We start from the raw sequence: 14,031 nt of genomic DNA on the forward strand, positions 1-14,031 counted from the left end.
AGAAACGGTGAAGACAAATTAAGGCAGCATATCAAATAACCCAACGAATGGTTTGGCCGTTGCACAACAGACACCTGTGGGCAAAGCGAAGGGGTTTCCAGTTTGGATAATGGTGAAAAAGACGAGAGGGCCCATGGACGCGTGGCCCTAAGCCCTACACGGCCCCTGTTCCGCTGCATTGCAAACATGTTTTCAGCGTCAGTCAGTTTTTTACTTTTTCATCTTTCACCAGGTGGGGTGCAATGAAGATGACCAACGTGGGTGTCTATTCATATAGAACATCAGGTAAGTACATAAATGAATATATTAAGGTGTGCTGAAGTCTAACTTCACTGTTAAAGTGTTAAGTAAATAAAAAATATTTTCATAGATTTTCAGAGCTATCTGAGTGAGAGCAACGCAGTTTGAGGCCAGATTTTCGATGGAGGGACACTGCGCGCTGATGAGCTGAACTAATTCCCAGCCAGTTGACTACCTGACCCTAAAAAGGGCACTGAAATTTAGAAATACATCACCTTAGGGATAGCATTTCAAAAAAGCACAAGTAAGCAGCTGTGGTCTTATTTGTTTGAAGGGCAAAACTGTTTTCTGAGAACATTCTGGAAAAATCCGCAACGACTACTTACTGTTTTATATTATTGCTAATAGTATCCCAACCTGAAAATAAACACTGCATCCGATTCTCTAATATTTCAGAAAATTTCTAAATCATATACTTTCACTTGGTTTGAAAGGCTGAAATAAAACTAATGGAGCAGAATGGAAAAGCCAGCCTATTGAATTAAAATTTTATTCATGCTGAATTACTTACATTTATTATGACAGCAAGCTTTCCAATACCTCTGAGGATATTATACCAGATTCCTAAGGAAGGAGACAAACATGTAAATGTTTTTCCAGTCATTAAAATGGATAAATTATATTTTTAGTTAACAGTGTTAGGAGTACTTATGACTGTGATGAACTGGAGTTATATTTTAAATAAATAAAAAAAAAGAACAAATTATAAGAGATTAATTTAATGACCTTTAAGCAAAGGGAGCCCAACTCTGTCCTCCAAAGACCTATTTTTTTTCAGGTTTTAAGCTAAAAGCTTCTTTGAGGAAGAGGAGGGCAAATGTGAGACAGAAGAATGCCAGAATAGGTAGAAAAGAACAACATCATGACATTTCATTCACACTTTTCAAATGTTTGAGGAGAAAAAAGAAAGCTACAGAGAGGGAGCTGGGACTTCCACACACGTGGTGCAGAACATACTGGTCTACCGGTTTTAAGGACCCGATTCTGCTTTGACACCTTCTCATCACTGTTTATCCTACCTCAGTTTCAAGAAAGCCAAGCTCCAGTGGAGCCACTCAGTGGGATTTTTCCATTTGCATCTGGAAACCCTGTAGACACGGGTTTCCTCAGCACGGGCTCTGTGCATACAAAACGTAATTCCCACCAGACCCATGCTGACTCAGGTTCAACCCCTCTGGATTTAGTCTGAGGATGATGCATGAAACCCACAGGTCTGTGCCTTCCCCATCTCCAGATCCCATTCCCCATGGAAGGGCTTCCATGAAGTCTACCATAAAGTGCCGTTTTAGTGTACATGGTCGCACACTCTTGGCCTGGCCTCTCTAACAGTCTCCTGGTCATTAGTGACGGCTTGGAAATTTCTCCTTAGTTGAAGTCTTGATGGAAAAATCCAAGGCTGCTACCAGATCCATGTGGTTACAGCCTTTATCAGCCACACTCCTATTCTGGGTCTGAAAAGGAAGGAAGATGTAGGAGGCTTCACGCAGGGTGACATCCCTGGAAGACTCCTCCAGCCTGGCCGAATCCATTGCTTGGTAACTAACTCATACTTCATACAGCTTTGGTCTTCTGGCACAGCGTACGCAGCCAGCCTGGACAGAGTACAGAACTGAACTTCAGGAATAGATATTACAGTATCAGTGGAAGCAGAGATAGACTTTTGCTTGCTGCCGGTGGTCACCCACTGCCGTTAGCAGGTGGGACTTTCTCCTTTCCTGATTCTGCTGACACCTGCCCTAAAAACTTGTCTGGTTTGTCTGCGGCCATCTCACAGTCTCTGACTTTGGGATGTCTCTGAAAGAAGCAAGGTTCTTTCACCCACCAGAGTGGGACTGAACTGCAACAAATTGCAATTAACACCTTCTCAAAAACAAACCCAAAAACCCAACAAAATAGATCAGCAACACCCCCCAACATCTCCACCAGCAACCTTAGCCCGCAGCATCAAATGAGCCAGCCGCAAAACACCCCAAAAGCAGCGTCCTGGGAAAGGCAATTGCATGGCAAAACACGATGTCTTCTTCAACTCTAGGATGATCCTAGGCCACACGGATGAGCCCAAGGCAAAACTCTGTTTGCACAGTACCAGAACGAACCTGCTGGCTGGCTCTGTAATACGAACGATTACTTTAATGACCTTTGTACTCGTAAGCAACCAACGTTCGGGAGAAACAGCTTCCTCATGACACACGCTGGTAGCTGTTAGCCCCCCGCAGTAAGGGGAGGACCGCTCTGTTGTCACCGTACAACCGCAGAGCCCAGTTCCAGCGACATCCACGGCAGCTTTCAAGCTTCACCCTTCCAGCATTCACGCTGAGTAGGGACGAAGGGATACATTTAACCGCAAACTCTTGAGTCTCCTCTCACTCCCAAGTGTCTTTCTCCAACCCAGTCCTGAGTTACTAAATGCAGAAGTTTTTGCTTCTGCAAGAAAACTGCATTGCCAGGAAGAACCCTGGATGTGCAGAACCATGAGAGATATTTCACTATTGTATTGATCCCTTGGATTTGAAAAGTGATACCGTTTGCTTAATAAAATATTTATCTGAATTTAAAGCACTGGTCTTTCTATTTTAAAAGTAAAGGCTCGATAAGTTATGACCGTTCACAGTTAAGCCACAGTCGAATGTTCTGAATTTTCCTATAAATACCTTCCTGTTAATGAAACTAACTCAGCATAATGATATCCTGCCATCAATCCAGGAATAAACAAACAGGGATAACAATAGCCATGTGCACTTACCTATATCCTTCGCTCTGACTGCTACCGGTCTCCTCAGCTCAGTAACGAATTTTTTTGCATCGAGACGGATTTCAATGATGTTGTTCAACAAAGCAAACAAAGGCGCCAGCGGGAAGGATGCCACGAACAAAGTTACAAACCCAAACTGAATAACTGAAAAGGAAAAGAAACCATTTCAATGGCTGTGGTCAGTATTTACCGAACGTGTGCGTCATCACGTCCGTGTCGTCCCCCCAGATTCTAAGACGACAACACGTGCTGGGAGACTAAATCAACCCTTTTTGCCTCAGGCACGGTTTTTGCCTGACCGCCGCTCCATTCGGGCATTGAAGGGCCAGTTGCGCCTCTTGCAAAAGGCAAGGCAAAGTAACCAGAAGGACGGGGAAGCTCCTAACACAATTTTGCCGTGGGGGAGGCTGGCACAGGAGCAATGGGAAGGAGCGGGATTACGGCAGCGACCGTGTTAGCTCTTACATAAACTTGCCAGGTTTTCAGCCCTCGCTCATCCCAGCGGAAGCTTTCTCTTCTGAAGTATAGAAACTCACGGGCTTCAAAAAGGACACGAGTGATTCTCCGCCTTTACTGGGAATAACTTGCTTCCTGCAACCTGGGGTCATATTTGCTTTTGTTTGATGAGGTCATCGCAGCGATGTCATACTCCTCGTGGCACGGTTCCAGCCCCATCTTTTCCTCTGTTCCTTCCAAATGCTGATCTCAGTAACTGCATCTTTTCTTACTTTTAGGAACTGACAGCATGACCTCATAGTTTGTACCATTAAATTTCAATCTGTTTCAATTACTCTGAACATCAAGGTCATCAGATATTCTAATTTGCCTCTGCATTTACTGGACATGCCAATTTTGGGTATTAGTATACTTCATTATCCTTTACCAGTACTTTTGCCTAGTCATTCCTTAAAATACTAAGTGAAGCTGCTCTTTTAAGACAGATCCTTCAGGAACGTCGGATACTGCAGCAAACAGCATCATGTTGAACAGTCCTCAGCCTTTCCAAGATGGAAAGTAGGAAAAAAAATGTAGCTGTAACAGCCGCAGCAATGTAGAGCTGATATCCAGTGCTTGAATTCCTTATCACTCGCTCAACATAATACATTACTTGGGGGGGGGGGGAAGCGATCTGTCTAGTAGAACCTGGTCTCCAGGCACATACCTCTCTCGGAAGATTTAGTCCAGATTCCGGAAAATAGAAACAATCTGCTGCGAGAACACGCAGTGGAAATTATCAAATCTGAATTAAGTGACTTATTTCCAAAGTGGGGTGCAACTGATGATAAAACATGCCTCACAATCTGAAGTTTATGCCATTTAATCATTTGCATTTGAAAGCTGACAGTGATACGTCACGTGGCTTGAAAGAAAATACCTAAAATACAGCGTTAAAGTAAGGGCTCGTGAAGAGCAGAGAGCACAGTTCATCCCTGACGCAGGCAGTGCCTGAAACATGCTGCAGCCCGAGACTATACAATTGAATAATTAAATTATGCCTCATATCCACTGTCCAGCGAATCTACATTTCAAAAACCTCAGCTCTCCATCCCAATTAGTCAGAATAATTACAGTTTAAAATGCCTTCTTTCCACCTCACTCACTCATTTCCATATACTCAGGGGTGAGTCCAGCGAAAGGCTCCAGGTTATAGTCCACTTCATAACGCTGCTTTTTTTTCATGTGCTCTTCATGGTCTAAAGAACGCCGGCGCTTTAGTTTCATGTATCGTATAAATTTCTTCATTTTTCTGGGGGAGATGGAAATGATTCAGTGAGCACGCCATTCCGGTCACAGTGCCCATTTTTGAGTTATTTTACATTAACTATACCATTTCCATATTTATACTGTATTATTTCCATCCTTATTTTCATAAAACCTGTGCAAGAGCCACAATACGCTAAAAGTATCAGGGATCTGCATATACAGGCACTGAGACACGGTTATAATTGGATTGTGTGTTCAGTATTACACCTCTTGCTAACGAGTAGGAAAGCAATAGATTGCCTAACACTTCAAAGACATCTGCATTACAGAATCACACAGAATCACAGACTGGCCGGGGTTGGCAGAGCCCTCTGGAGATCATCCCCTCCAACCCCCTGCCAGAGCAGGGTCACCCAGAGCAGGTGGCACAGGAACGCGTCCAGGCGGGTTTGAATGTCTCCAGAGACGGAGACTCCCCCACCTCTCTGGGCAGCCTGTGCCAGGGCTCTGCCACCCTCACAGGAAAGAAGTTCCTCCTCGTGTTGAGATGGAACTTCCTATGGTCAAGTTTGTGCCCATTACACCTCTTGTCCTGTCCCCGGGCACCACTGAAAAGAGCCTGGCCCCATCCTCCTGACACCCACCCTTTCAGTATTTATAAGTGTTGATAAGGTCCCCCCTCAGCTGTCTTTTTTCCAGACTGAAAAGACTCAAATCCCTCAGCCTTTCTCCATCAGAGAGATGTTCCAGTCCCCTCAGCATCTTGGTAGCCAAGATGATTATCTTGGCTATCATTGCTGGGTGCTGCAAAAACCTCGCAGGCATGAACCGCATTCACACCAAGGGGCAGTGGATGCAGAGTGAATTGCACACATCACAAAAAACACGTGTTTAAAAAAAAAAAAAAAAAAAAAAAAAAAAGTCGCTACTTACGGGATGCCAATCTCAAATAAATTGTTCTGAATCAGCTGCTTGCCCAACATGATAATACTGAGCTGGATACACAACTCCATGAGGCAACCGCCCGGAGCACACTGGGGTGGACAGAGGAAACCTCAGTCAGAACATGTGGAGCGTCCCTGTGGCGGGGGCGGATGGTGCTCCCACCCGCCGTCATCACAGACAGGGTAAAACACAATTACCTCTTCCATTCGGAAAGAATGGAAAATATAGACGTAGTCTCCTGGACGTCCAACAAATCTAGGGCACAACGGTGAGAAATATAAACTTCATATGCATTTTATACTTTCTATATCTGATTGCTAAAGTCATTTATTGCAAACTCTATGCCTTTGAGTGGGACCACCTAATGGTTAGCACTGAAAAAGTCAATGAGAATAATTAACTTTGGTTTTGTTTTAAAGACTAAGTCCTGTTTACTGAGTAAACAACTCAGTAATAACTGCAGTCATGTGTCCTACAATATTATAGGCACATCTTGGCAGAAATCCTCTGAAGTCATCCTCGTTTCTGTTGCATTAGCCGGAATGTGCCACATGGAGTATTTATTTTAGCCTTGTGTTTTCATGCTGGTCGCAAGAAGAGAGATGATACTTGCTGTGATGGAAAGTTAGGAGTGGTAAATAGACAACAGTAAATAGCGTGATGGGGGATTGTGTCTGCACGTGCAAACTTATCTTAACAAAATGGCTTTAACAGCTTTGAAACAGCAGAGTACCAGGTCCCTGCTTTATCCCACGAGGCTGCAGAGTTGTGGGGTCAACACTGTGGATTTTTTAAACTAGATTTACTTTATCATCCAAGTATGGTCTTAGCTCAGCTACAGCTGTCTCATAAGCAACAAGCTGAAACCCTGAACAGCCTTTGGCGTTACTCACCGGCCTTTGAAGAAAGCCACGTAGAAAATGGGTGTGTAGGCATTGACGAATTTCAGCAGGAAAGCCTTAAAAATCAGCCGCTCTTCGAAATTCTTGTCAGTTTTGGGCACCTCTGGAACCAATGTGACATGGATAAGAAACGGTAAGTAATCATCCTACCTGCAATATTTCCAGACCTTATAAACGTGGACTTTGGAAAACATCAGCCATCTTTTAAACAGAGGGGTATATATTTATAGCAAAATATTTATATATATTAAAGCAATATGGCCTCACTGAGGTCAGTGGTCAATCCGCTGAGGATCCCACCATTCAGATGTGTCACAACAGTAATTCCATTTTCATTCCACATCTGGCTGACCTCTGTGACAATCATTTGCGGATGGACAAGAATTGATCTGAAAAGGTATCTGGACCTTTTGATTTTTTTTCTACAGTGTGTTTTTGCACTCAACAAATCTGCACGTCTCGACATGTCTTATGCCAAATAAAAAACAGCATAAAATGAAAATAGCAATTGCGTGATATAAAGGAGCGACATTCAAGATTAGGTAGAGGAATTTCTGCTGTATCCTGAAATCCCCCATCGCCCGTAATTGGATTAGTGTTTACTACTACCACTGCTGAAAGAAAAACTACAAAAATCAAGCTGAATCCGTGTGCGCTTCGATATCTGTAAGTAGCTGGTTAGAATTGTAGCCACACATTTGAATTCCCTGGGTGTGTTCACTACTTTGAAGTTAATCACGAAAGCAAATCATTTGGGTCCTCTCATTTAACATCGCTCTAGCCAATACCAGCCGAGGATTTAAACCTACCGATCTGAGTTAGCCACCTTGCGATGCAGCCGTAGACTTCATCCAGGATGATGATGACCACCAAATTGATAATGACTGCGGTGGCAGTGACGGTGACCCGAACGCTTGAGCGGCCCGAGGGAGTGGAACTGATTGCCAGCGCCGCTGCAGTCGAGATCCTGTATATGATGACTCCAAACACGATCGCGAATGTCAGCCCAACCTGCAAGTTAAGAATAGCGCAGCCTCTATATTTAACTACAAATACTTTAACTATAAATACTTTGCGGGGGACTTAGCAATGACCTTAAAATAGGATCTCCGGGCCACATCTCAGTTCCACCCAATTCTGCACGAAGGCTCCCAATCACTTTGGTGAACCGTGGGAAAAGATCCTCTTTTGCTAGTAATGCGCTCATCACATGAAAAAATGGACACAGTGATGCCGCAATCACATGCAAAAGGATTTTTTTTTTCAAAGGCACCTTAATGTAAACTACTTGATTATATGAAAAGTATTAGTGGGTTTCCTTTCAGCCCTAACAGCAACAGCATATATACAGGATATTAGCTTATTATAAAAGAACGCCAGGGTTGAAGCAGAGAGGAGTATTTCAGCTTCGGCCTGCCCACAAGCCTTCAAATCCCCTACTCAGGCTCACTGTGCTGCCATAATCCCAAACTGAAATGAAATCTGATTAAATCAACGCCCTTCCTGGCAATGTAAAGGTGCGCAAAGTCTTATTCAATTTTTCGTTGCTTAAACAGAGGAAGAATTTAAAACGTGATTCTTATAAAGTACCGAATCTTCAGCTGAGAAGACTGGATTTGCTGCACTTCCATTCTCTGAAAACACAAATATTAAAAAAAAACAAGCCCAAAACAGAGTTCCTCTTCCTCAAAAAACCGAATGAGTTGAGTTAGTCTGGCGTATCCTACAACTGGAAAGGGCTTAAGCCTTTTTATCCATCCGCCAATCTGTTCCATGTCTTGAATTATTATTATTTCCTTCAAAATTTGTTTTAAATGCTGGTGCTTTATCAGCAAAAGGAAAAAGGCTGTTCTCATCATTATTTTACCTTTTTCTTGCATTAAGTGCTCTGTTTGCAATTCTCATATTATATGGTATAGCCCCAAATTTATCTGCTTGATTAAAAATCCTCGCAATCAGGATGGCAACCGGCCACATCATTTCTTTCAAAAAGTGTGGTATAAAAACGAGGCCGTTCTCTATTTCCTGACTATTTTCTGAGAGGACTCTCTCTACTTTTTAAGGTTTTTTTCTCAGTGGTTGTGATAATTTCCATTTCCATGCCCTCATTTTTCCCCTACCCTATTTAGGTATTCTTATTTCTTTCCTGGAAAGAGACGGGAAAGTAGAAATTCAAGCTCTTGATAAGGTTTTAGATCATAAAACAATAAAATGCTTGGATTTTTCCACGGGGGAAAAGCCATTGCGAACCACATCAATCTGATAAAGTCTGTGACAATTTCACTGATATTTCCATCAATTCTGTTGTATACAAGGACTCGCTAACATCAATTTCAGGTTTTCCCGGGTGATGCTTACCATGAAGATGATGCCAACAAAATTGGTTAAATAGGCTGGAAAACGATCCTTCCATGTCAGCTTTTCTTTATCGGTCTAAAATTTGGGGGGAGGGGAAAAAGGGTACATTAAATAAAGACAGAGCGTGAGATTTTGCACATGTGACAAAAACAGAGAGGGGAAAAAAAAAAAGGCTAGCAAATACACAACCAGTTAGAAGATGCAAAGACACAGTGTTTACAGTTACAATTCCACACAGGCGAACTGTTTACTCCGTATCTAGGTTCAAATTGGTCAAGCGCCTGCACTGTGAGTTTAAATAAAGCAGATTTTTCTGTATACTTTTTGAAGGAAACATGCAAATAGGCTGTCATAACCCATGAAGTAAGATCTCTCCTGTTAAATATTTTCTTTTGCTTTCCCTAGAAAAATTCTCCTTCTTCCCCTCTCCCTCCCCAGTTAATATTTGCAGCTTTGCAGTTGCACGACTGGTTCCACTGAAATACAGATTAAATACGTTACTGAGTAACTCCAAGATGAACTCCCAGTTGACAGGGAAAATCTTGGTTTGGTGTGTGATAAGACGTGAAATTCCTTCAACGTGAGTGATTTTTAACTACCTGACTCTCCACGTGGTCTTCAATGGACCACGCCAATAGGAGTTAAGATGCACGTGCATAATAACTCTTTATTATAGAATCAGAATCATAGAATCGTTTTGGTTGGAAGGGACCTTTAAGATCATCGAGTCCAACCATTAACCTAGCACTGCCAAGTCCACCACTAAACCATGTCCCTCAGCACCACGTCTACACGTCTTTTAAATATCTCCAGGGATGGCGACTCCACCACTTCCCTGGGCACCCTGTTCTAACGCTTGACAACCCTTTGGTGAAGAAATTTTTCCTAATATCCATCCTAAACCTCCCCCGGCGCAACTCGAGGCTGCTTCCTCTCACCCTATCGCCTGTTCCTTGGGAGAAGAGACCGACCCCCCCTTTGTACCCCCTCCTTTCAGGGCGCTGTAGAGAGCGAGATGGTCTCCCCTCAGCCTCCTTTTCTCCAGGCTGAACACCCCCAGCTCCCTCAGCCGCTCCTCACAAGACTCGTGCTCCAGACCCCTCACCAGCTCCGTTGCCATTCTCTGGACACGCTCCAGCACCTCAACGTCTGTCTTGTACAGAGGGGCCCAAAACTGAACACAGCCCTCGAGGTGGGGCTCACCAGTGCCAAGTACAGGGGGATGATCGCTTCCCTACTCCTGCTGGCCACGCTATTCCTGATACAAGGCAGAATGCTGTTGGCCTTCTTGGCCACCTGGACACACTGCTGGCTCATACTCAGCTGTTGGCTGTCGACCAACACCCCCAGGTCCTTTTTGGCCGGGCAGCTTTCCAGCCACTCTTCTCCAAGCCTGTCGCACTGCATGGGGTTGTTACAGGATACCCTAAATCCAGTCAAGCAGCCACTGCCTGAATTTGGGTATGAAAATTTAATTTAGAACAGTATTGCTCATCTAGAATCCTTCATAAACTTTGATGCCGGGAATTGTTTCTAAACACCAGAAAATAAACAACACGGGGAACATTATGGAAGATGACGCACACATTATAATGAACATAAAAATATTACTCAAATTCTATTTTTATTACATGCACGTTGTCTCAGGGAAGTGCAAGCAACTCTTTCAACACACGGCCCATGCTCCACTGCAAAACGTAACGACAGTCCAGGATGGTAAATCTAAGATTAGCCATGCAGTGCCATTCCCAACGCATAGAACCAGTGTCCCACAGAGTGCTGAAGAAACAAGGGGAGGAAGGGGAAGAAACCCAGAACTGAATGTGAATATTAAACAAAGGTTCAACAGCCAAAAACAAATTGATTTGTGTCTTCCATAATTACTCATAATTTGAGTTTCTCCATAAGTTTGAATAAAAAGAACCAATTTCACCCCAGCCATGACTGTCTTAACTCTTTGTCTCCATTTGTTTGCTGTCTCTTCTGGAAAATACCGATGCTTCTGACGGCAGTCAAAGGAAACAAAAAAAGGACGGGGCAATATAGCGTTACAAAGCTCTGCTCAATTAATCTATATACTCTACTGACTCAGGGTACACAGCGGTTTAGACACAAGTGAATGCTCTATTAGTTTGCTTAAGGCTTTGTGTTTCAGCTTTAGGTCACTAAAACATAACAACAACAAAAGATGAACTCTTGCCCCAAATCCTGGGGTAGATCAAGCAATCCTGCAAAGGATGTTCCCTTTTTAATTCAGGATTGTGCCTTTCTTTTTCCTTTAGGATGAAAGGAATCTTTCATGATAAAGAATGTCCCAAAAGTTTTTCCTTTATTTTTTTTTTAATTGGCTTATCTTGAAAAAATATTACGAATTTCTGGTTTAGGTTTGGATATTTTTTCTTTAAGAAGATTTCCAAGTTGTCTTACAACTGTTGAATTTGAACTTTAACACTCTAGATCCCAATGAAAGATAATTACTGAGTCTTTCAGAAAAAACTCCTTTTCTCACGTTTCCCAAATTAGTAACATCCAAATTGAACACAGCCCAAAAAGTTATAAATAGCCTGGCTAGAAAAAAAAAATTAAAAAAAAAAATCCTCTCTTAATTGCTCAACTTTCATACTCCGATATTTGGAGGCCACCATTCATTAATTGTCCAACTACCCAACAGTAGTAGTTGGACCCAACTACCCAACAATCCACATTTAAGATCTGAATTCCTAATATACCCAGAATTACAGCGAGTTGCCGGTTTTTAGCAGAATACAAGGAAGTCTGTATTCCAACATTGTTTATCCAGACGATAAGTGGGCAGCAACCTGAATCCTTTTTCTTCTGGAAGGGATTTTAAGGCAGTGCTGCAGTAAGGTATTGCACAGGATGCTGTGCCGCTCACACCCTGCGTCCTATAGATTAACGGGAACATACCACCATCAGCTTTGCAGCATCTTTTAAGAGGGGCCCAACGGTACTCAAGTATAAGCACATGACAAAAATCAGACAAATTTAGTTTAACGCCAGTCCAACCTACGCATACTGCCTCTTAAAGCATATTTCATGTTAACGTGGTTATTGCAGTTTTACTTCCATAGGGTTTTCCTAAGATCCCAAATTAGGGCATTGTTCCACGCTACTGTACCACTGGCAACAGAGACAAAAGAGGAATTTCTGCCGACAGATTTTGTTTATGCCGGAGCATTTACTTCTCTGCTTAAAAACCCCGTCATACAAACGGCTGAGTCCTTGCGGTTAACGGGGAACAACCTCTGGTAGGGTGGACACCAGTACGTGAGGGAGAAAAGGAGCTTTTTCCAATCGGTCTGCTGCTGATGGACAGTAACAGGGGAGGAATTACAGCCTTCAGCGAAAGGGCAGGGAAGCTGCTCAGAGGGACCGCACCGTCTGCTGGCGAGATGGACGCGCCCCGGGGATGACTGGCAGCACCTTTCTCACAGCGAGGGAAAGAGCGAGTTAAAAGCAGAAGTGAGGGCTACCTTAATTCAGTGGAATAAAATGGAAGTTACGTTTTTAAAAAGGCAGAAAGCTATGATCGAAGCTGGAATCCGGCGAGGAAATTGGTGTTAGTACTCTTCATTAATGCTCTAGGAATATTTTTGTTCGCAAAAAAAGCCTAGCAAGACAGAGAACCTCTCCTGAGAGGCTTTAGGGACTTGTATTGGCCCAGCGGAAGATGTTTTGGTACAGTTTTCTCAAACTTGATTCATTAGTCTAACGGGAGTGCCCCTTCAATCGGCCTCAATTAGCTTCCCTAAGCCACACTCCTCTATCTAATTATTAAAGACATTTCTAGTCTTAATGATGTCTTGTGCGCTGGCATACACCAAGTATCCCATGTACGCTAGGGGCAAAGACACCTGGAATTTAAACACAATGTGCAGTAACTCTGTTTTTTACCTATTTCTTAGTCTTGGGTCATTGCCTGCTATAACAACCTTCTGTTTCAAAGTAGGGTTTTTTTATAAGTGAAACAAATGGATATTTTTACCATACCTCTTTCTGTTTGTGTTCTTTTCTCAGTGATTTCTCCAAAACTTTAGCTTCATATTCTGCTCTTGGATGATCCTGTGAAATAAGTCATATTCGATAAAAAGCAAAATTATTTATTTTCTACACCAGCTACATACAAACTGTTTGCAGGTCGATTTCCTGATTGTTTCCAAGTTTTCTAACTGAATTCTAATTCACTCTGTACGTCGTTTATGTCAACTGATAGTCGACCGTATTTAAAAAAGGTGTTAAATCTTGTATCATTCACGGTTCTACAGCAGCAACCGCAGAATGATCTGCACTCGCTATCAGACAGCCGCATGCAACGCCGCGTAGATTAAATTTATGTGTGTAAGAATATACAGCACAACCTGCAGATTGCATGGTTTGTACCGAGTGACATTATGCTTGGGTTTTAACTACCTTTTTTTTTTTTTTCCCCGATAAAAATTAGATTTCGCATGTCATTAACTGTCATTTCAGCGATCCTCAGCTCACGAGGGAAACAGTTATCTGCCGTCGGTACGCAAAATGCTGGCTCTGGGATCCCAGAAAATTGTGATTTGGGGTCCTCCCCTAATCCTGTCTTGGACAGCATCCACCGGTGACCCGTGTGCATTGGAGGAGAAGGGGTAGGAAACCTCAGGAGTAAGAGACAGCCAAGAGATTCAGAAAGATTCATGGATTCAGAATTCAGGATAATTGCGCATTCACCAACGATTCAGAATTTACAGTTATGCATCGGATGGGAAACAGAACGGAGCGGAAAAAAGTCTGAATAAGTGGAGAGGGGGAGGGTGTAAAGGCAAAGCAATCAGTGGAGGAGATCTAAAGAAAATCTGATGCTTGAAAAAGAAGAGGTGGAGATCAAAAGATGGCATTCATCAGTAGACATGTAATAAAAAAGGTAAAGCGATTTAAAAAAAAAAAAAAATGTTTTCCAAACCTTGACTGCCTCCTTCAGGAAACCAGAAAAAAAACACGAAAAACAAGAAAAAACAAAAAAAACAAAAATTTGATTACTGAACTGTTGCAGATCATATCGGATTTATATTTTAAAAA

At 42.7% G+C, this 14,031-nt stretch overlaps 1 protein-coding gene across 10 annotated transcripts in view; it reads right to left on the bottom strand.

The window, feature by feature from the left end:
• Nucleotides 1–14,031, bottom strand: part of ANO1 (anoctamin 1) — an 83,380-nt gene that overhangs the window by 5,859 nt on the left and 63,490 nt on the right. For 7 of the 10 annotated variants that reach the window (XM_054198472.1, XM_054198469.1, XM_054198467.1 and 4 more), the window contains 10 exons: nt 13,916–13,927; nt 12,973–13,044; nt 8,962–9,036; nt 7,413–7,614; nt 6,595–6,706; nt 5,899–5,956; nt 5,690–5,790; nt 4,654–4,799; nt 3,044–3,196; nt 812–864 (listed from right to left, as the gene is read on the bottom strand). In XM_054198472.1, coding sequence (XP_054054447.1) covers nt 812–864; nt 3,044–3,196; nt 4,654–4,799; nt 5,690–5,790; nt 5,899–5,956; nt 6,595–6,706; nt 7,413–7,614; nt 8,962–9,036; nt 12,973–13,044; nt 13,916–13,927 — 984 coding nt within the window. Of the gene's footprint in view, nt 1–811; nt 865–3,043; nt 3,197–4,653; nt 4,800–5,689; nt 5,791–5,898; nt 5,957–6,594; nt 6,707–7,412; nt 7,615–8,961; nt 9,037–10,885; nt 10,964–12,972; nt 13,045–13,915; nt 13,928–14,031 lie in introns of all 10 variants that reach the window. The other 3 variants (XM_054198470.1, XM_054198468.1, XM_054198477.1) reach the window with 2 other exon arrangements.

Source organism: Rissa tridactyla, chromosome 4 (assembly GCF_028500815.1).
Source record: "Rissa tridactyla isolate bRisTri1 chromosome 4, bRisTri1.patW.cur.20221130, whole genome shotgun sequence".
Taxonomy (NCBI): domain Eukaryota; kingdom Metazoa; phylum Chordata; class Aves; order Charadriiformes; family Laridae; genus Rissa; species Rissa tridactyla.